The sequence below is a fragment of the Lepisosteus platostomus genome, chromosome 20 (assembly GCF_059453375.1).
Source record: "Lepisosteus platostomus isolate fLepPlt1 chromosome 20, fLepPlt1.hap1, whole genome shotgun sequence".
Classification (NCBI taxonomy): domain Eukaryota; kingdom Metazoa; phylum Chordata; class Actinopteri; order Semionotiformes; family Lepisosteidae; genus Lepisosteus; species Lepisosteus platostomus.
The window spans coordinates 17791841-17814938 of NC_142630.1; the positions used below are offsets into that span (position 1 = coordinate 17791841).

General features: G+C 37.9%; 1 protein-coding gene across 6 annotated transcripts in view; it reads right to left on the reverse strand.

Annotated features, from left to right (window-relative positions):
• fhod1 (formin homology 2 domain containing 1) overlaps window positions 1-23098 on the reverse strand; it is a 43536-nt gene that overhangs the window by 1122 nt on the left and 19316 nt on the right. Inside the window, exons 8-25 of one of the 6 annotated variants that reach the window (XM_088613797.1) lie at window positions 22831-22925; window positions 22219-22362; window positions 20907-21304; window positions 14779-14886; window positions 13162-13251; window positions 12600-12623; window positions 10935-10988; window positions 9414-9592; window positions 8081-8182; window positions 5622-6571; window positions 5105-5260; window positions 3895-4077; window positions 2443-2562; window positions 2076-2237; window positions 1683-1873; window positions 1225-1417; window positions 641-800; window positions 156-332 (exon numbers count right to left, since the gene is read on the reverse strand). In XM_088613797.1, coding sequence (XP_088469923.1) covers window positions 156-332; window positions 641-800; window positions 1225-1417; window positions 1683-1873; window positions 2076-2237; window positions 2443-2562; window positions 3895-4077; window positions 5105-5260; window positions 5622-6571; window positions 8081-8182; window positions 9414-9592; window positions 10935-10988; window positions 12600-12623; window positions 13162-13251; window positions 14779-14886; window positions 20907-21304; window positions 22219-22362; window positions 22831-22925 — 3486 coding nt within the window. The remainder of the gene's footprint in view (window positions 1-155; window positions 333-640; window positions 801-1224; window positions 1418-1682; window positions 1874-2075; window positions 2238-2442; window positions 2563-3894; window positions 4078-5104; window positions 5261-5621; window positions 6572-8080; window positions 8183-9413; window positions 9593-10934; window positions 10989-12599; window positions 12624-13161; window positions 13252-14778; window positions 14887-20906; window positions 21305-22218; window positions 22363-22830; window positions 22926-23098) is intronic. The other 5 variants (XM_088613800.1, XM_088613798.1, XM_088613801.1 and 2 more) reach the window with 5 other exon arrangements.

Consider the following 23098-nt stretch of genomic DNA (forward strand, 5'->3'; position numbering starts at 1 on the left):
CCTTTTCCTTAATGGTACCGTTTATAGTATTGTAAGCAGAAGTGTGCTGAGTGTGAGTGAAGTGAAAGGTGTGTGTCTTTGAGTGACTGTGTTGCCAGCCTGAGAGATGCAGATGTTTGAGGCTGCTCTGTCAACAAGCAGCACTTCATACTCACAGGATTTCCTGTTGGCACGGGACCTTTTGCGTGTTTTGGGAGTTGATGGCCTCTCACTGGGGTTTTGCGTTACAGACTTCACTAAGCGATCCATAATTTCATCTGTTGCATCATCTTGCGAACCTGGACTGTCCTCTTTTGTTATTGTGATACTCGATGCACTGACCGTTCCTAGACCTCATTAAAAACAGAAAAAAAAATATCTAAACATTTGTTTTCACTGAATCTCAATCTACCTAATCACATATCTGTCGTTTGGAGAATATATTTTAGAATTATAGACTCTTTCAAAGTCTTAAAAATCTGCAACCACTGTTGTTAAAAGTTAAAATTATTTTGATATTATTTGTCTTTAGTAAGAAGTCACTTAATGATTCTGGTTCTTGGAAGGTAAGTGTTTTAGCTATGAACAACAACAACAAAGAGGTTAGTTTAGGCAAATCTGGATTAGCATCTCAGCCTCAAGCACCAGATGGCGCTCTTACTCCTTGTTGCCCGGGTCCGGCGCATCCCACTGTCATTGCTGGTGGTCAGCAGGTTCTTCATGTTCTCGTGCTCCTCGCCTGCCTGGTCTGGCTCTGCTGCCTGGGATGCCGGCACTGCGCTGTTCTGCTGGGCACTGGCTGCGCCCGAGAACTTCTCGGTCTGAAACACAGCATCATCACATCACCCAGTCCCCAGGGCCAGCTGTAACAGCTGGCAGCACCTGGGACAATGCTCATTTTCACATTCTCAGAAATGTTCAACTGGTGATTAAATCAGCAGCAAAGAAATCTTTATTCTCACACATTGTCCTTCAAGTAGATTCAGTAAATAGATTATACTTTTTAGTGTAAAATTGATATTAATTTAATAAACATGAACTATTTGCAGAAAGTACCCTGCAAGTGAACAATAATAATAATAATAATAATAATAATAATAATAATAGCTTACACTTATATAGCACTTTTCTGGACACTCCACTCAAAGCGCTTTACAGGTAATGGGGATTCCCCACCACCACAACCATATTAAGCAGGAATGCCCCAGTTTCTAGAAGCCCAATCTGCTGCGGCCTTGCTCTAACCTCTGTGATCAATTTGCCACGCGTCTTATTCCTCTCACGATACGCTGCTCGTTTCCGTTTCTGCTGCAGCACCCTCTCCCTACTGGTGCGGTACTCCAGGGAAAACTCGCTGATGATCCTGCAGAACTGGGTGACCTTGATGTCCCGAACAGAGTTAGAGGGCTGGCCCAGGTACAGCAAGAAGGAGTGGAACCTGTGGGAATTAGTTCATGCCTACCTTTATACACCAACTGAACACTCAAGTTTAGTAGAACAGTTCTGTACAATTAGCCCAGGAACAAAATTTCCTTCTTTGTCATATAGGTAAAGTTTTGACTGTATAGTACTTGTATTTTATCTTCAGAACAAAGAATGACAAAATACCTTAAACTTGTAATAATCTCAGTTACCATTTTGTGCCATTAGCAAACAAAAATCCTGCCACCAGCCTTTTTTCACAGATGCATGGCAGTTCACACCTGTTAATGATCCGTCTGTGAACAACCTTTAGGATGATGATCCTTTCAGTGCAGTCCTTTAGGAACTCTGTCATCTTGTTCTTCAGCACAGCCTTGGTCTCATGCTTCGCAATCACCTTAAGGTTATCCCATGATGCCTTGCACTTCCTCTCTAGCTGCAACAGGTTCTCTGACAGTTGGTCAAAATCAACCTAGAGAAAAACATCAAAATCTCAACATCAAGATGTAGCTGCATCCGAAGCTTAGATGGAAACCACAGAACCACAGATGGAAAATCAGTTTAAAAGTATTACAATATTTGTGGCTAATTATACCATGAAATGTTTACAAAGGGAAAAAAATGATAGTTTCTGCTTTCAGGTTAGTATTTATAATAGTATTGATAATACTCACTTTGGCTGATCGTGTAATGGCTGCAATTTCTGAATACAAGTCAGACGTGTCAGGAAAGTTCTCCACTACAAAATTGCATGTGTGGTGCAGAAGAGACTGTCTGTGCACTGTGTCTTTAACCTCTGACACCTTCTCCAGGTAACTCAGCTCAAAGCCCTTTGCCTTCAAGAAAAATCAAACAGGTCAGTATACACCATTTCTGTGAATTACTGAAGCACCAAATATGTTCAGGCCTATTTTAAAAACTTTTTTTTAGTAGTATAAGATACCCCATCATTATATTTCACAGACCAGTAGTGTCTCAAGCTGAGCTAAGGTTTCAGTCATAAACTGTTGTTAATGTATTCAGTACAGGAACAAATCTTACACTTGAACTGTTCAGAAAGTTTCCAATGGCCAGAAGTGTAGCGAGGATGTGTTTGAAGGTTATGTTCTTTGCCAGCTGCTCCATTCCCAGTTTCAGATCAAACAGGGGCTCTGCAATCTCCTAGAACACAAACCCCAAACAGGAATCAACCATATAGGTACAGAATTAATAATAATGAAACAGATATGTAGAAAACGTAATTGACATACTAGTTTTTATGACATGACACCAGATTTTATCAAGTGAAAGATCTCACTTCATATATACAGTAAATTGATAATATCTCAACAACTCCATCTGTTGTTGATGTTGATTAGTGAATGATATTACACTTAGGAAAACAGGTTTGAAACAATGCCTTTAAATCTATCAGAGTTAAAAAAATCTCTGAAAATCTAATGAACACTAACAGACATTTACTGTCAATTTATTTTATACAGTAAACTTTACAGTGGAAAGTATCTAGTTGATTGAAAGTATTTTTTCAAATTTAACCCAATTTAATCCCATACATTTTACCTGTAATGTCTAAATGTCAATACATACAGCATTGAGATGGAGAACTTGTTATATTTACTCATTGCAGTCATTGTTTACCCAGGATGAAATCAACAACAGGCCCCATGATGAGTAAATAAGTGTTATTATAAATATACTGTAGCAAATGTAAAGCATACACAAATAAGATAAAAGCCCTAGAATCCCTTAAGAAACAAATTGTATCTCAATTGTACTTAAGGAAGAAAAAGATGTTATTTATAGGTTTATAAGAAAATGGATTCACCAGTCAGGACTGGGATAATATCCACTGACTGGATTAATGCTTTGTAGTTCCCAGCCATAAAAAGAAAAAAAACAAGTGTAAACAATGAGCTGAAAGGAGGTACTTATAAAGAATTTGTTTATGTCAACAGTATTTACATCTTTTAGACACTGTTGATAAACAATAAGAAATGAAAAAAAATAGGATATACAGTAGTTAAAAGTACAGAATTTGATTCATGTTATGTTAAAAAATTTGATGCAGCAGTAAGACCTCCTTTAGACAACTGTGTAATTATTATTAAGCTCTGCAAAAATAGTTACTTTGGAATGAGTGGAGAAAAGAGCAACCAAATATTTTTGTGGGTTAAAAACATTTTGAACACTGACAGGCTGAAACAATTGCATCCTCTCAGTTTCCAACAGAGAACATTACGAGGGAAACCAATCCTTCTTCAAACCAATCCAACCAGTCTTCAAAATCCTAAAAGAATGGCAAAGTCATCTCCTTAAATTTGTTCACAATCAACACTGAAACATGTACCAACTACTAGAAGTCAAGTGAGCTAAATGGCCACCTCTCATTTGTAGCTTTTCTTGTGCTTTTATGAAGACTAGCACAGATGCAGCAGCAAAAATATGTAAGGAAGCTCCTTCTCCGTCAGAGGGAAAGTCCTAACTATCGCTGACCTTTTCCAGGGCTTCATAGTTGAGCTTGAAGGCCCAGAGCTGCAGCCTGGACGTCAGGCCGCTGATGGACGAGAGTGTGAGAAGGAACTGTTCTGCAGTCCCCAGAGGCATGTCCGGATTGGCCAGCTGCGCCTCTTGAATCTTCTGCTTTTCCTCATCCGTAGGAGTCATGGTCAGGATTTTCTATGAACAGTCAGTTCAAGAATATTGGGATTATGTGTAATACTGACGTCACTTTGGTCTGCCAACATTGTCTCTGATGAGCAACTTAAGTGGTCTTTAACACTTCATGGTCTTAATTTTTTTTTGTGTAAAACATTAAGGGCTCATTTCCTGTGAAAAAGCTTTGATAGGAAAATAAAATATTTCATTGTTGTACAACAATACTTATGAGCAGTGGGACCTTGAAGTCCAGACAGGTCTTCCACCAACTGTGTTCTAATATTCTGATATTATTAGGTTATCAAATTATTGTTTTAAACAAGGTGTCCATATATGTTTATTAAATATTCACAATTATCAATTTTACAGATTTTTCAAATGAGTGAGATAAAGTCATAGAATAATGATTCAGCTACAAGTAAAGACGTAATGTTTCAATATAAAATAAGAAATGAAAAATAAACGAGCAGCTTTTATACACAAAAGAGAACTTTTCTGAGTGTGCATGTTGAATGTAGCAAATTCAAGGCAAACAACTTTTTGGGAGAGAACCTCTGTCCAGTGTTCACCTTGGTTCTACAGTCCAGTGTCTGACATGACACTGCAGTCCCGACAGAATTGATTTTTAACCATAAATGGTTAAAGAGTTTATTAGTAATCAAAGTCATTAGTGACACTCACAGATTTGAATGAGTTTCTACAACACTACACCATGAAATTAATCTAATAATTTTTCACTCAAAAATTTGAAACTCATTCTTAAAAATTAATAAGTAATAAACAATAACAAATAGGAAAGACAAAACTGGGTTTAAATAATGAATTTGACATCTTGTTCACTGCCATTTCCAGGCTGCACTCATTTTTGATGGTAACTTTCTCAAAATCACCAAAACCAAACTGAACTTTTACTTCAGATATACGCCTGCTTCATCTTAATAAAAAATAAAGGACAGACATCTTATTCAAAGTGGAATGTAGAGAGCAGTATTCAATCACAGAGTAACGACAGGGTTGTAAGCCGATTGCAAAATAGCATTACTCCTACCTCAATGCCTTCCTTGTTAATTGCAAATTCATCAAAGTTCAGAATGGCAGTTTTAATGATGTGTTTTGGGGGTAACACTGTCATTCCAATGTTAATTGCATTGCTTCTCTTGGGGTCAAGCACAAGTATCTCAGTTTTCTTTCCTTCACCTCCTTTCTGAAACCAAAGAAAAGGCACATCTGATGAGTTTCACAACATCAGCACAGATGAACATCAATCTTAACACTTTCCAATTGTACTTTCAACATTACATAGACATGCACAAAATATCTAGTTTAATAAATATAAAGATTACTTAAATTTCAATTTGTTCTTTGGTTGTACAATAATATGTAATAAAATAATTAAATAAGCAAGTAACAACCAAAAGTACTCAGCAGCAGTGTTGGCAGAAGTGTTTTAGATTTTATTGAATAATTATGTTCTACTTCAAGTTACCATTCATTTTTCCTGTTCTCTTATCACACCTTTCCTAGCCAGCTGGCAGGCTGATTTAGCAAGCACTGCTAGGGAATACCTTGACTGTAGGCAGTTCTTTGGCTTTAGACTCGAACAGGTGCTCTAGCTTTGCTGTGTCCACCATCACTTTATCCAGGGAGGCCCACACTGTCCCTCGCCCAAATTTGCACTTCCTGGGGGTGTCCGGCTGCTTGAGCTCCTTCCAGAAGAGCTTCACCGTTTTCCTCTTCTTGGAAAAGGCAGATTCAGAGGGCTGTGAGGGGAGTGCAGGGGGGTGGCCAGGAGGGGGTGGAGGGAGAGGCAGGGCAGAAGGGTCCCCTGGTGGGGGTGGAGGTGGAGGGGGAGGAGGGCAGAGGCCAGGACCACCTGGAGGGAGTGGGGGAGGTGGTGGAGCTCCAGAATTGCTAGATGGAGGCGGGGGTGGAGGAGGTAGCGGAAGCCCGGAGCCCCCACTGGGCAAGCTGCTTTTAAAGTTGTCCATTTCCAGAACATCAATGTCCTCCTCCTCTAGCAGGTCAGAAAAGTCCAGGTCCTTGATCTTCAGCTCTCTGGTGCCTGTCTCCAGTCGGTCCCAAGCTACCTCACCATCCCGAGACAGTGGGGTCATCTGGGTCTTCTCCAGGCTCCTGGAGTGGATTTCTGCATCGATGCTGTACTGCGCACGCAACTTCCTGTGCTGTGGTTCCTCAGCAAAGTGCTCCCTTGCTGCCCTTGCAGCAGCCCCCATCCCCTCTAGTTCAGCCCTGCGCTGGCTGTCTGGCTGGGGCTGAGATTCCTGGCAGGAAAGGCGGTTGACCAGGCTCTCAATGCTAGAGAGCAGCTGGTTCCCCTGAATGCTGCCCTCCTCACCACCTTTCTTCTCCTCTTCTTCATCCACATGGTTCTCTAACTCTTGGGGAACCATTGCGTCACCCTTGTTCTTGGAAAACAGCATGTCCAGCATGAACTTTGTGTCACTGGAGAGGGTGCTGTGCTGTTCCAGGCTACTCTGCCGCTGGACAGTTCCTCCTAGGTCAGGAAGGTGAAAAACTAATCAAAGAATATTGCTGTAGTACCTTATATATAACAAACTCTTACATTATTTTAAAAGCCTTAAATCATTTTAATGGATTTTGAAGCTCATTTACTTTTGTGGTAAACTTCAACTTCAATCTGACTTTTTTCAGATGCAGGAAACTGACAAGTATGAGTTACTGAGTTTCTTACAGGTTTAATATATCTTGTATGTAGGATTTATACATTAAACAGTGTAATGGCTTTCATATTTCAAGACATTTTTAAACTAACAATGATTAGCATCAAGCCATTCTACAACTGGAACCAGGCTTGTCAACTCTTCCACATAGACACACCTGACAAAAATGACAGAATTAATCAAAATAGAATGTACTTGCCTGTTAAATGTCCAACATGGTGATAAACCTCAGTGTTTCCACAAGCCACCATCTCTTTTAAAAAGGTAGCAACTAGCTACTCGCTTCGCTGCAGAGTGAACTAATCTCTAAGCAATTTGAGATGTTTCATTTTTTGACCTCCTACTCTAAACAATTTACATGCTTGCTGTATAATTACTGTAATTTTTCTACCTCCAGGCAAGGGTGTAGTTGGTGACTTTATCTGGCTGCCATCCACAAAAACATGAGATTTTTATCAATCTGACTTGAGCCCCCAAATGAAAACAAATAGAAGACTTGATTAAGATTATTCACTGCATGTAAAATTAGTTTTTAAAATCAGCATAGAACCTTTTAAAAGATTTTACATTTCTAGGCTTTTGATCTTTACATTTTAAGATTTTGTATAACTAAATGTCTAATTAATCTGAAAGTGAAAAGGTAATAATGGGTTTTGAGTAAAATAGCTTTTTCTTCATTAAACAGAAATCCTTCCAAATCAGAGGAAGCTGTGTTACAGATTGTAGTGGATCTCTCAAGGCACTTTTACGTCAACACCTCAAACAAGCGATTTAAGCAAAGCAACTCACTCCTTCTAAACCTGGAGAGTGAGGAGATCCACCAAATCCACGTGTTCTCCACATAGAGGGCTGCATGTCTGATCTGAGATTCATTTTAATACAATGTTTGTGCAGTACATTTCTCATTTTCTAAAACAATACATCCTTACTATACAATTTCATTTTACCTTCTTCATTATAAAATCGATTACTCAAATATCAGGATGAAGAGTTTAAAACTGGAAAGAAAATGAAAATATAAGAAGCAGTACAAAGCCTGTCCATTTACCAAACTTTATTTTAATATTTCCTTAAACCAAATGATATTAAAAAAAATAATTTTTGCTTCAGATGAAATTGTTCAGTCACATATTCCTCTGAAATAAAAAAAGTTTGGGTCATTACACAAACATGGATTTAGAAAAAGAGGAGCTAATCTTGTTTATCGTGAATAGTTTTGAAAGTTGTCCAGGAAAAACAAAAGGAATGGAATGGTATTTGAGAAACACTGAAATGAAAGGGACAGAACAATGAATAGTAGGGAAGAAGATCAAATCGCTTGCCTTGCTCATTCTGTGCCACCTGTCTATCTCCAGGCTGGTCCAGAGCACCGGAGGAGGAGCTGGGTTCTCTCTGGCTCACCCTCTCGTCCTGCTGTTCACCCCCTACAGGACAAACATGGCACATGAACTCTCTAAGAATACATAGATCTGCCTGTACTAGTAGCTCACTCTGACACAGATACTCTACAAGTATCTGATTGCCACTGCAACTAAACTGCTTTGCTCATAACGTGTACACCTTTAACTCAACACTTGATTTTCAGCCACTTTCAGAAAAAAGAGCTTTGGTCTCTGTAGTCTCCAACACCTGAATATTTGGTAATGGGGATTTTTGTGATTTAGCCTCCCTTAAATTTGATGGCCAAAACAGATATGTTACAAAGGTATGGAACTTGGAGTTAAACTGTCACCTGCCTTTCAAAGAGGGTTTCTGATGTGTGAACCACTCGTACAGTTAAGTGAAACCAAAAGCATCTATTAAAACAAAAAAGCCATAAAATTTCCGGTTCCATTCCTTCACTTAATATTTCTACTTTTAAATGTTTTTCTAGTTGTAAAATGGAGAGCTACAAAGTTATTCTTTCATACTGCACTAGGAAGAAAATTAATATAGTACCATATTTCGTTAGTCTTCATAAAGCCCACCTACAACTTTTGAGCTCTAAGGAAAACACTCAGCTAACAGACCCAGTAGTGCATAATGGGATTACTGACAGGACTGCTCATGACCTACACTGTTTTTGTATTATTGCTTTAAATTGTTTTATAAAAAATTCAGTAGTTAGAGGGCTTCGGAAGCTGCAGTTGTAGATACAAGATGATCATAATCATCACCTGTTGTATCCATAAGCATATTTTCCATCAATGAGTAAATGTTTTCTGTAACTTCTCGGTTCTCTGCCAAAACTGTTCTTCTATCACAGCTTCATTGCTTCATTCACTAAATTTACTCACTTGGTTGCAATAATCACTGTTTGGTTTCATGATTCACAAGAACATCGGAAAACCTCTTGAGAAATTCTGATCTCATTGCTAATCTCAGCTCAGAATGTCACTCATTGCTGTTAATGAACAGGAGTTCAGTTACATAAACCAAACAGGTAGCTGTAGGCAGATAGAAGTTATTTATAATACTTAAAAGCTACAACATTTGTTTTCATTTTAAAACTATATTCACTCAAGCAATGTATTTTAATTCATAAATGCAAATCTGTTCTTAGTTGTTTGAGAAGGATACGAATCACACTCTAAATTTCTCAAGTGTGCAGCAGAGGATCTTGAGTTAAAATTAATGCTAAAAAGGTTGTGTTTGTCAGAGGGGCATGTGCTGTACCTGCAGAGCAAGAGGTTGAGCCAACCCCCAAGCCAGAACCCCTGGGAGACGTGACCACAACATCCGGAGAATGCCACTCTTCCTGGGACACTGGCTCCTCTTGCCTGGTTTTGAAGGAGGACAATACTTTTGTCCTCTTTTCCCAGTGGGTCGCAGCCAGGTTTCGCAAGAAATTCCCTCTGCAAAAGTTTGTGACAAAGCACAGATCACTGCACCTGAACTTTGATGGTACTGTACATGGAAACTTAACAGCCCACTCCTCTTGTGTTCAATGCTATTAATGCTCTTTCAAGGATGAGTTAGAGTCTCTCCAGACAAATTTATAGTACTCATAATTAAATTGAAACATTTATTTGCATGAAATGTTAAAATACCTGAATCAATATTTTAAAAAAAATTGCATTCAAAATATTACTCTAGACCATAACTAGTATAATAACCTTACAATATCTGTTCAGATAGTTAAGACAGCAACATATCTGGAGCTTGTATCAGCAGGGATGAAAACTCCTATAACAGTACGTATGTAGATGTATCGCTTGTTTTAGTGATTGCTCGTAAGTAAAGTGCTCGTTTAAGGAGTGATGAGTATTGCATGTGTCTTTATTTTGTACAGAAAGTACGAAAGAGATAAATGAATATTCAGCTGAAGCTAAACTTGGAGAAAATGAAAAGACACAAGTCCATGTGGAGCACTGTATATACTACTATATATACTGTACTGCATAAAATCACAAATAAAAAACTTTCCAGCCATCACTGAAACTTACATCCACTGCTATTTCTAAGAGTTTTATCATGATCTTTCCATGAGTACCCTTTAAAAGAGCATTGAAAAACTTGTGGAACAAAAAATACACCCCACCCGTACAAGCAATGATTAACAATTCCAGCATTAGCAAACACTTCACACGCTGCCAGAGATCGATCCCCACCACCAAAAGCCTTGTTAAACCCTTCAGCCAGATCACTTCACGCAAACAAGCCAAGGTAACTGAGGCAGGAGGATTCTCTCCAAATCTGCACTGAGAGCAGCTGGGCTGGGACGCTCTGTCCTTGCTGAGGTGTGGGTTCTCTGAATGAAGCCTGTTTTTACCCACATAAAAGTTTCAAAACAGCACTTCACCATCTCTCAGTTAGCCTGTCCACATAATTCCAATGCATTTCTTCAAATACCATAACAGAAATGAAGTGTTTATTTCTGCGAGGGTAAACAATGAGGACAATCTGTAAGCTGCATATACTGTATAGTGTTATACATTAACAATGCAAATTTAGAAATTTATATTCTCTTTTTGAGGTCATTAAAATACAAATTTGAATCCGAGTAATTTAAATTTTTTATTCTTATACACATTTAATTTATACAGCAAAGAACTGATGAATGGCAAATGCTTTTTACTGGGTAAAACCTGATGTTACTCCATATTTTCACACAATGGCATCACACCCCACTGATCCTGGATAGCTTCATGCAGAGAAAAATCAACAACCACCTTTACACTCCAGTTCTGTACTTACTCAAGCTTTCTTAGGACAGGTTTGTCCAAATTTACATTATAAACCTCCTCTGGCCTGGGGAAAAACATGTCATTTTAAACACAAAAGGTCACCAATATTGCTTTCATTAGAGATTATTCAATGTTTCACTGCACTTTAAAAATGCTTCAAAATATTCAAATGTTTTGTGGTATTATTGTCTATTTTATGATCAACTGAAAGGACTCTGTATTTTGTTTTAACTTGGGTCAATCTTATTATTATTATTATTATTATTATTATTATTAATAATAATAATAATAATAATAATAATAATAATAATAATAATAATTGCTTACACTTATATAGCGCTTTTCTGGACACTCCACTCAAAGCGCTTTACAGGTAATGGGGACTCCCCTCCACCACCACCAATGTGCAGCATCCACCTGGATGATGCGACGGCAGCCATAGTGCGCCAGAACGCTCACCACACATCAGCTATCAGTGGGGAGGAGAGCAGAGTAATGTAGCCAATTCATAGAGGGGGATTATAAGGAGGCCATGATTAGTAAGGGCCAATTGGAAATTTGGCCAGGACACCGGGGTTACACCCCTACTCTTTTCGAGAAGCGCCCTGGGATTTTTAATGACCACAGAGAGTCAGGACCTCGGTTTTACGTCTCATCCGAAGGACGGCGCCTGTTTACAGTATAGTGTCCCCGTCACTATACTGGGGCATTAGGACCCACATGGACCGCAGGGTGAGCGCCCCCCGCTGGCCCCACTAACACCTCTTCCAGCAGCAACCTTAGTTTTTCCCAGGAGGTCTCCCATCCAGGTACTGACCAGGCTCACACCTGCTTAGCTTCAGTGGGTTGCCAGTTGTGAGTTGCAGGGTGATATGGCTGCTGGCTGCTTGTTATTTAACATTCTTAACAACTGTGCAGTACATCGAGTATGCATTGTATCTTTATCCAGTTCTTTGCATACAGTATATCTCCTGGTGAGAAACATTGGGAAAGGAAGCTGAAAAAGGACTGGGAGAAGAACTACAGCACAGCAGTGGGACAGCCTCCGTACAGACTGGATCAGACCTCGGAGTTTCCTTACTCAAGGTTTCAGATGGCTATCTCTAGAGAAGGTGGTCAAGACCCCAGCAGCACTAAATATTGTAATTATACTAAAATGCTGATTGGAAAGATAAGGATTTCTGAAAATGAAATAATGTGACTAATGTGATAGCTCTACAAGGGATGAAAGCCTATAAAAAAAATTAAGCAGTTCAAGAAATCCTTGAACTTATCCTACAATTAAAAAAAAAAATTCTAACTAAATAATAATTTCTGATCCACTCCAATTGAGGCAGACAATCCTGCAATTATCTCTACACTGGCAAAGGAACATTATTCCCATTTGCATTTTACTTGTAGACAATTGTATTTAGAACTGGTAAGTATTCTTTATGAAAAACACATCAGAAATAAAAACACAAATGATTTGTTTCAGATGCAATTTAACTGTGATTAAAAAAAACACATTTCATTCCTCCTTTATCTTTATCTTTTACAGCATTACAAGTTAATTACATTTTAGCACTCTATGAACAAACTCTTTCATGTCTCTTTCAATTACAAAGTTTCAGATTATTTCAAAGTAATGATACCTTACAGAACTACATTCCTTGGCCGTGCTGTTACTACTTACCAAACAGAGTCAGTTCCATGTAGTCTGTAAAAGGAAAGGGGTTTGAAGCAGACAGGAATGTTGGATTGCAGAACAGCAAGGAAAGAGATTAGGATTTGAGCCAAACATTATAAGGGAAAAGAAAGAAAGAAGAAAATGTAAATAAAACAGATGTCCAGGACATTTGTAAGAAAAAGCATAGATGAGGAGCACCAAAGAACAGACACATTAAAGGTGTCAGATCAAAATAGAAATTATTTTGTTAATATACAACATCTAATATACAATATTAGATGTTAATATACAACCTCGGTTTCACATCAGTGGTGAAACAGGTACTAAAATTGGAAACTGCAGGCACTGCTGAAAATCCATTTTCCCTGTAAACCACTTGGCAATTGTTAAGATCAGTTTAAATACATATATCAATGAAAAGTCTAATTAAAACAAGAAAAGAAATGAAGATTTTTATTTTAGCCATATATTGAGTGTCAAAATATGTACTACACATTAGTCGAATAAAAATAAACTTAACAGTGCAGTAGAATTGCACCTGACAGGCATCAGAGATTCAGCTACTTACTTGAAAAATCCTCTGCCTTCACTTCGGTTCTCCTTCTCTGGGACAGCCTGGGACTTGTTCTCAGGGACAGATGAGTTTGCAGGAGCGATGCTGAAAACAGTATAAAAACTCAGCTGGAGCCAACGCAGTGACGAAGTACAAGTCTAACAAAAATCTGCGGAAATCTCCATCCAGAGTCCTTAAAAGTCTCCAGACAAAACCGTTTCCTGTCAGCTCTCTCCACCAGCTCTGCTCTCCTCTGACCCATTTGTTGTTACTAAAACACAGAGGCTGTCTTTCACTGCCAGTGCCAAACAGCTCCCAGACTCAGCATGGAACACAATTAGCTCAGACAACTTTTTAAAGATGATAAAAGGACAAATTTCAAATCTGTTCTTTACCAATCTCCTTTACAAATGTAAATATATTCAGTCATATTTTTATAGAAAAAAGTAAAAATGATAGCTTACAAATGCTCCAAATCAAAGCATTCATCTATGCATTCATACAGTATGTATTACATTTCACAGATGTTCTGCCACATGAACATGGAGATAATTACATCAGTTTGATTGCAAATCTATGTACAGATTTACACAATTAGAAGGATTACATGAGTTCTGACGACAGGAGACTAGGAAGCACTCTGGGACTAGGAAGAGACCAGGCTTCTGCTGGAGTTTTCCTAGCAATTTCTACAGTGCCAAAACACCCCAGTGCCATCCTGTGCCAGCTCAGCTGTCCAGAATTACAAGTCATTTGCACATACTGTACAGTAAGGACTCTTCAGAAGAGAGTGTCTTATCCAAAAGCAATACCATAATTTAGTTTTACAATGGCAATCTGGTTAATTTCCTCTGAGGGGAAACAATGCTTTGGTTTACTGAAACTTGGAAAACCTGAACAGAACCATGAATAAAGATATACGACATTGATGACACTTCTAGTCTTTGAAAAGGACTGAAACGGTTCTGCTCATACAGTGAGTATAACTCAATTATAGTTCTTCTTATATGTTAATCTTAAATGTTATTTGTTAATATTATGATAACGTTAAAATAGCTCCTTCACTACAAAATCCTCTTAACGGTCTAAAAGAACCAATCTTACAATCTTATATGTTAAAAAATATATTGTGGTAGCAACATTAATCAGTTTCTCTCTCAAATTGTCTTCTAGATTTCACTATATTCTTTCAATTCTTTGTCCTGATTTACATAATGGAAAATTAATGTTTTTCCAAACATCTAACATTCAGCAAGGTTATTTCAAATACACTGCTACAATTACAAATGGAAACTGAAGTAAATGCAATAGCTTAAACTTGTCAAATAACAACCTTTACATCAAACTGGGAAGAATGTGTCTGTTCCTATGGTCTGCTTCTGCAACTCCAGTAGCTTGCTCACAAAAGGGACATCTAACATTACATAAGGAGCCCATATCCCAAGTCCTGTTTTAGGCATAGTCAATTATTTAACAAAAGTCTTTTTGCTAAAGGCCTGGCTTAAGTAAATTTTCTCATTACAAGATTTTATTCATGTACCTTGTTTTACCCTTGTGTACTCCTAATAGAAATGAGAAGCTCACCCAGTTGACGTTACAGGGGAATGGAGATGGAAAGACATCCATACACACCTTGAGGATGATGGAGAAGGCTCTTCTGCTATGGACCCACTGCTAGAAAACTTTGACCTTCTAGAAATTCCCACAGGTGACACATAATGACTGACGAAAGAGCGCCCCCTAGTGAAAGGACCAGGAGTGTGAAAAAATTATCTGCATGATGAAGCAGTGATGTCAGTGAAGGGGGATGGCTGTTAGTGAGAGAAAGTTAGCAAATAGGAGAATTCAACGCCCTTTAGTGCATGACTGTAAAAATAAGGTTAGAAATACACCCAGACCCAGAAATAAGGAAACCTTAAACAAGAAGTACACAAGGATAGCACTGTTACCAGAAATGGCAGATTATGGAACATAAAACCTTCATTGGTAGACATAAGCATCAGAGCACTTTCCGATAGAACTATAGTGGGCCTCAGATCTATAATCTAAGTGAAGATCCAGCACTATTATAAGGTGGCCTGAATAGAACAAGGCATTGAATTCAGTTATAGACTACAACAAGCTATCTTTAATCCATTCCTGAATATTCAGGTGTAAAATCACAAAGCAGAGAACAACAAAAAGCAAGCAAAGCAACAGGCAGAGATTCAAGGCCAAATAAAGAAATTATGCAGTGTTTTTCATTTTTGGTCATTGATGAATTATTTTATGGTAGCTTTTGTTTTTTTTTATACTGTTGATGCCAGCCCACACTACAGAAAATGAGCCTGAGCAGAAATATGTTTTGATTGCTGGAGCCCAGATTCTGGGCAACTCAGATACGTGTGCACAACCGTTTTGGAGACATTTTTTGTCAGTTTAAATAGAGAATAAAGTGAGGCTTCCAAGAACAATTTTTCCTCATGGAATACCACAGGTCTGTCAAAAGAATAAAATGTTTTAATTTTCACAAGCTATTCTTAGAAAGGTATGTACTAGTCAAAGAGGCAAACACACAGATAAATCTGCACTTTCATAATTATGAGTCAGAATAGTTTCAATCTTATAATAAATAGAATATCCAGGTTCAAATAATTTGGCATTTCAACTATAAATAATAAGTAAAATAAATTAATATACCAATTTTGAATGAATAAAAAAATACAAAATTTGATGAAAGCACACAAGTATATAAAAAGGGTAAAATATCACGCTGACCTAACAGTCACACTAAAGACATTTGACTTCCTCTGCAAGCTACTGGTCTCCCAAAAACTGGGCCGAAATGTAACTGGAATTGTGTTTTACTCTAAGATTAACTTGAGCCCCTTTTGCCAGTTCAGACATTGATCAAGGGGACATGGAGAAGTTTGACACGATTTATACAAAAATGTGCTACATTGATGTGTAAATTACGTAGGACAAGTGCTACATACAGTAGACTCATTTAGCACAGTAATTCATTTTTCAAGGCTTATTTTCCATTAAACAAATTTGAAATAAAACCACTCTGACATATCTTTTAAAGTGCTACAAAGTATTTGAAAAAGAAGTTAGTGGAAAAACACTTTGTAAGTTTCATCCATTTACGTTATGTAGTTTATGATACTGTGGGTGGGCTGAAGAACTAAGGATCCAAGAGTTGTACAAGATTTTAACATGACGGTCAGAATGACTGTTTTTGCATAAAAGAAAATCCCCAGAAACGTAGCAAAAACAGTAAAGAAGGGCCCCTGGGCAGAGATACTGTAGCACTTATAGCATTTTCCACACTATGCAGAGGAGTATAGAGCAATGTTGAGTTTATCTCTACACGAAGACACCTATTCTTACCTCTAATGTCATTATAAGACATAGGAAACATCTGGGAAATTGCACTGTGCATGACACACTGATTTCTAGCTGAAGACAGACTCACCACTGAGACTCTAACCTTACACAATGAGGTCGATTATACCTCAACTGTATGCCGCTCATCTCAGCCCAAGGGCAGGACTTGGCTTCATATACGACAAAGCATTCTAGATGAGTAAAGCAAAATACGTTAAACAGCAGACACTTTTAGTCATGCAAGACTAAGATTTAAACTAAGCATCAGTAACTTTCCCTGCTGAGTCACCAAGAACAAGCCCTTGGTTTTTGATCCCAAATGAAGCAGAGTCCAAAGGAGTGTCACTAACTTACTCATGGAAACACTGATGCCTCAGGGACCACAGCTTTAAAGTGTCACAGCGTTACATAGAACATGACTAGTATGACCCTTATTCATCGTCATTAAGAAGTGGATCATCTAAAATTTGAGAACAATCTACAAAGAGTTACATTTACAAATTGTAGCTCTTTGTAATGCTCAGTAAAATACAACTATGCAACATATGATGCACAAATTTCTTTGTACAAACTGTATACTGTACGTTTATTAAGTAAGAAAATGTTTACTTTTTTAAAAAGCGTTGCAACGAGATTTACTTGAAATATTCTTCCAGAATGTGATGTGAAGTTTAATATACTGTACTACGGTTCTACTTCAGTCTTATAAATTATGTAATAAATAAATTATGCAATGTAAATTATGTAAAATCTCATTATTTTAATAGTAAATTAAACACATTTAACAATTTTGTATTGTATTATTGGACTTTATACAGTAATTCATTGACTTTAAAACCCTGGGTCCAGCTGTGTACACAGCCGGTTTTTATGTAATAAAACAAATGCAACTGTAGACAGATTTTTACCACATATGGAAAATGACATAAAATACCCTTGTCCTTCTTGATTTGTTTCTCTCATACGTGCACACAGCAGTGGTTCTGCCTGCCCACAGTCTTTGATGTATACTTTTGTGCCTTAGTGAGCATTTTCGGGTGTTCAGCAGAATATCAACATTAGTCATATTAGTCATAGGCAGAAATACAAGGGCTTCTGTTGTTCCAGGCATTGAAAACATTACCAAACACTTACTGAAAGTAGTCTTGTCGATAAACCTAGAGACTATACTTAGCGACTTCTGTAATGCTGCTGCTATGTAAATCAGTAGCAAAACAAAATAATTCAGAACTCTCCTTTATCAAAACAAAAAAATATAAATATGACAGAGGCAGAGATGCTGATAAAATATTAACATTCTGTCCAAGTGTAATGTGCAGAAAAAGATTTTCACAGTAAATACTTTTCAGAGCAAAGTGAGGACTGTATTAAAAGCTTAAACAGCCCAGAACCTTACTCTGATCTCAACAGGAACATGGTTTAGATTACAAACACCTGCAATTATCCTACAGAGGACTTGGCACCCCTTGGTAAATATAAAGAAAAAAGTCATAATAAAATAAACCACAATCGATAATGACAGATATTTAATACTCATGTGTTAGGGGAATATGTGTCCCTTTTTTCTAAATCTTTTTAATTTCACTGTTCAATTGTAAACAAGTAATGCTGTTTTATCTAAAAAAACATATGTGCCTAAATTATTGGCACCCTTCAATATCCATTCAAAGACAAACACATCTGAAATCATAATACATTTATACTTGTTTGAGTTCAATTTTGTCTTAAGGAACTAATGTGTGTACCTCAACAATTAATAATAATAATTGCTTACACTTATATAGTGCTTTTCTGGACACTCCACTCAAAGCACTTTACAGGTAATGGTGACTCCCCTCCACCACCACCAGTGTGGAGCCCCACCTGGATGATGCAACGGCAGCCATAGTGCGCCAGGATGCTCACCACACACCAGCTCTCAGTGGGGAGGAGAGCAGAGTGATGGAGCCAATTCATAGATGCGGATTATTAGGAGGTCATGATTGGTAATGGACAATGGGGATTTTGACTAGGATGCCGGGCTAACACCTCAAATCTTTTCGAGACAGAGCCTTTTTACAGCATAGCGTCCCCCGTCACTATACTGGAGCATTAGGACCCACACACACCACAGGGTGAGCGCCTCCAACTGGCCCCACTAACACCTCTTCCAGCAACAACCTCAGTTTTTCCCAGGAGGTCTCGCATCCAGGTACTGATCGGACTCACACCTGCTTAGCTTCTGTAGGCTGCCAGTTGTGAATTGCAGGGAGATATGGGTTCTATTACCTAATTTAGCAACTTCCTGTTTCCCTAGGGTTTAAAAATGACTAAACACAAACAGAAAAATCTTTTGTCATCCATCAGCATGGGGAAGGTAAAAAAACTAACAGAAATTAGGCAGACCACTGGTGATCTTTACAAAGCAAATAATGGGTACATGAAATAAGTAAAACCTTAAAAATAACAATATCAGCTGTCAGAACAATAATTAAAAATAATTTTCCAGGAAGAGGATGCAAGCCCATCTTGTCCCCACGCAAAGTGAGAAGGATGGTGAGCATGGCAAACAAAATCCACAGGTTTCAGTTAAAGAAATACAAGGATTTGTCGCATCATGGGGTCATCCCATCTCAAAAACGACTATTAGATGACACCTCCATGGAAACAATTTATTTGGAAGGGTTGCCAAAAGAAAGCCACTACTGTTGTGGAGGAACAAATTGAAGAGCCTGAAGTTTGCCAAACACTATTGGCACTTTGACTGGCAGCTGCCGCTGTGGTCAGATGAGACTAAAATTGAACATTTTGGCCACAGTCATCACAGGTATGCTTGGCGTAAGAAGAGGGATGAATATACCAAAAAGAGAATCACCTACTGTAAAATATGGTGTGGTATCTGCTCTGGGGCTGTTTTGCTGCCTTGTTAAGATCGATGGCATCATGAATTCTTTTTTGCCATGGCCGTCTGTGCCCTGACTTGAACCCTATTGAAAGCCTGTGGTCTGAGCTAATGAGGGCTGTCCTTAAGAGCACAACAACAAACCTCAAGGATCTGGAAAGGTTCTGCATTGAGGAATGGTCTAGGATCCCTCCCAATGTGTTCAACAACCTGATAAAGCATTACAGGTAAAGACTTACTGCCATTATCCTTGCCAAGGGAGGCTCCACCAAGTACTAAAAACAGGGGTGTCAATAATTGTTTCTTTTAATTTGAGGAAATATAATCTATTATAATATAATAGATTTTTCATCTTGGTTGATCCTATTGAATTATTAATTCAGGATAATTAATTCCTTATGTTGGAAATATATTTCATTGCTTAATGAACTCATCATTGGTTTTATACTGTTTTTTTTCTTTATATTTATCAAGAGGTGCACTGCACTTTCTCACACACTGAGCCAATAAACATCTTACAAAGTGCAAACTTTGTGCAAATAGGCTCAACCCTGCAATGCAATGTTAAATAGTAACGCTAATAATAAATACAAATTTGTGTGAACCACAATCAGCTACAGTAAATGTTTTTAAGCAGTACACATCGAGGAAATCAATTTTGCCTGCTATCTTAAATGCTCATCCAAAGAGTACTCCTCGATATCAGACATTACTACACACACTCTTCCTCTCTCTGCTTTTTTTCTGAAAATGCCATCTCAGAGGGTTCAGTTCTATCCTGGGTCATTCTTTAAGCTCAGTCTCCCAGTTCAGCAGATTCAGGAAACTGAGAAAGTGTCCTTTATCAAAAATATTTTCCAAAATTAATATATTTAAATAGTTGAAGATAAATCAACTTTCAATTTTAAAAGAGAAGAATATTCCTAGGACTTCTTAGTGCTTTCTTCACATTGTTCTGAAATGTCTTTTTTTTCTGCTCATTGACGAATATCTATATCAACAGTAAAAAACACAGAAGACAAACAGCAGTAGAACAATCAAAGAATGAAGTACCTTAGAGATCTATGAAATAATACACAAAGAGATGTTTGTAATATTGCTCTTTTAAAACTTGACTTTATAAGTTTTAATGGCATGAAAGTGGTTTATTTTGGTGTTGGAAGTTTCAGCTTTAAAATGCCAAAAATATCTGATTGTGACTATTGTGACGTTATTGTGATGAATGTGATAGTTTAACAAGAAGTGACAGCTATTCTACATCTTCATGCCATTGTGTAAAAGTTTAAGGAAGGAAAATGTAATTTGTTCCACTGCTTCAACTATTAAAACAAAAATGACAAAAGCCTTTTGGAATACTCTGAGAAAACATTTTGCTTAAGTGAAAAAAAGTAAATATATTAATAAAAATATATAAATAAGAATTAAACACTATTGCATATGTTTGGCCTTTCTGTGATTAAAGAAGAGGATTTTTCTGCAGTGAATGCAGCATTGAAGTGTAAGTACTTACGGGCCAGGGTGTGGACTCAGCTGTTCTGTGTCTGGGGAAGATGTTGCAATCCCATTGCCAGACACTGGGCACAGCACAGGGGAAAAGCTCTGGGATTCAGAGTCTAAGGCACTGTTAGGACTGTGGGTCCCCTCTGTGGTGGTTGTGTGCTTGGGGTGTTTGAAGGACGGAGGCACAATCAGGGCACATGTCTGGTCAGGGCTTGGCCTCTTGGTGGCTGGGCTGCAAAAATCAGAGGAGGTGGGGCTGCTGGGAGCTGCCAACAGCTCTGGCAAGTTCTGGCCAGATGCCCTTCGGCTCTTCCGGCCCTCCTCCGCACTTGGGGCCAGTTTCCGCCGGTCCTTTCGTATGTGTGGAGAAGCTTCATCCAGCTCGCCGTCCTCATACCGCAGGGCATTCTGAGCACCCAGAACACACACACTTTCAGACAAGCACATCAGTTTGTAGACACTTTGAATTCAGGAGACTCTGCCTAACAAGTCAGTTGTTCACCAAAAAGAAAATAAACATTAACTACACAAAAAGGATGGCTTAAAATAATGAATCAATGGAAATTAATAATAATGTCTCTGCAATATTAACACTCTGAGAAAGGACGTTTCTAAAAAAAACAGCACTCTTTCATGTATCAGTGTACCACACAGTAATGCGTGCTTCAGTTACTATATGATCACATACATACTGTACAGTGCCCTAAAATGACAAACTAAAATATATTAGACATTATTATAATGAGCTTATTTGTGTCTGAAAAAACTGCTGTGATGCATCACCATGGTGACAAAGCAAATTTTTCCAACTCATCACCATGGTTATGCACAGTACCCTGCTCTGACTCACGGCCATGGTCACACAGCAAACCGCTGACTTACCCATAGTGAACAACCTGACACCAACAACCAAGGAAATCTCTTTTCCATTCATCTAATCACACAAGAGAACAGACTACCATTCCATATACTTCATAAAATGAAAGTATGATAAATACTTTGAAACAAACATCAACTAGCAGAGGAATTCAGGTGTCTAAACATTATTTGTAAAAAACTGCTGACATCAGTTTTAATGCAAAATCAACAACATTAATGCCAATCAGCCCTCATGAATAAAAGAATGAGATCTGTTACAAAATCTGTCAACCTCATTTACAAAAATATCTAATAGGATTATGGCAAATAGTGTGTATGGAATAGCGCCAATTAAACTGTATGTTATCATACACATAATTATGTATGTATACTGTCTAAAACCTCAGTAACTCAGTTGGTTGTAAAAGTATAACAGTCAAATTAGAGCAGACACTGAGTCCTACCTCATATATAGCAAATTGGTTTTTTAAGTCTGGGTCTGTGCCTTTGCTGTTGATGTGCTTCTGCATGATTCTCTCCATGCCCTGCTGTTCCAGACAGTCCGTAACATCATAGAAAGAGTCTTGATCTGGGAGGGCTGCTAAGATCTAACACAAGACCACAGGAGAGAGGGATAATAAGAGTTGTGTAGAGTCATTTGTGGTCAATGATCAATGTCTAATTTAAAACTACACATGATTTTTGTAAAGCTGGAAAAACTGGTTAAACATTCAAATTTTCAAAAACCTATCCTATAACCACTGATGAAAACGTACATTTTTGCGTTATAAGATCAATTACAGTACCATGCTTATAATAAACTGTTTTAGTAAAAGTGACAGTAAGTGACACTATCCAAACCCTAGTTAAAACATTTAAAAAACAATGGATAGAAAGTAAGGGTCAGGCCAATCTGTGGACCAGGAAATCACTGGGAAGAAGCAAGTTACATCACTGCACCGCATTCTTCAATACAGTAAACAATTGTTTTTAACTGCAGGATTTCTCAACAGGAGAAAATGTGTGTTGTTTGCCCTCTTGTAAAGACAACAACTAAAACTAAACACTGAGAGCACCTTGTTGATGAGGGACATTGTGAACACAAGAAGCTCGCTGTCTGCTCCATTCTTCTCCTCCAAGATCTCCATCAAGTAGGACCAAGGCTTGGCATCTGGAAAACACATATGATCTTATATCAAGTGAGGTACAGAATAAGATAAGATCACTTTATTAGCCATATACAATTTCTTGCATTAGGAATTCATCTTTTTGCAGACTCCAGCTTGCTCTTGGATTTCACGTTACAGAATAACACTTTGTGTTTTAAGATTTTTAGTATATATA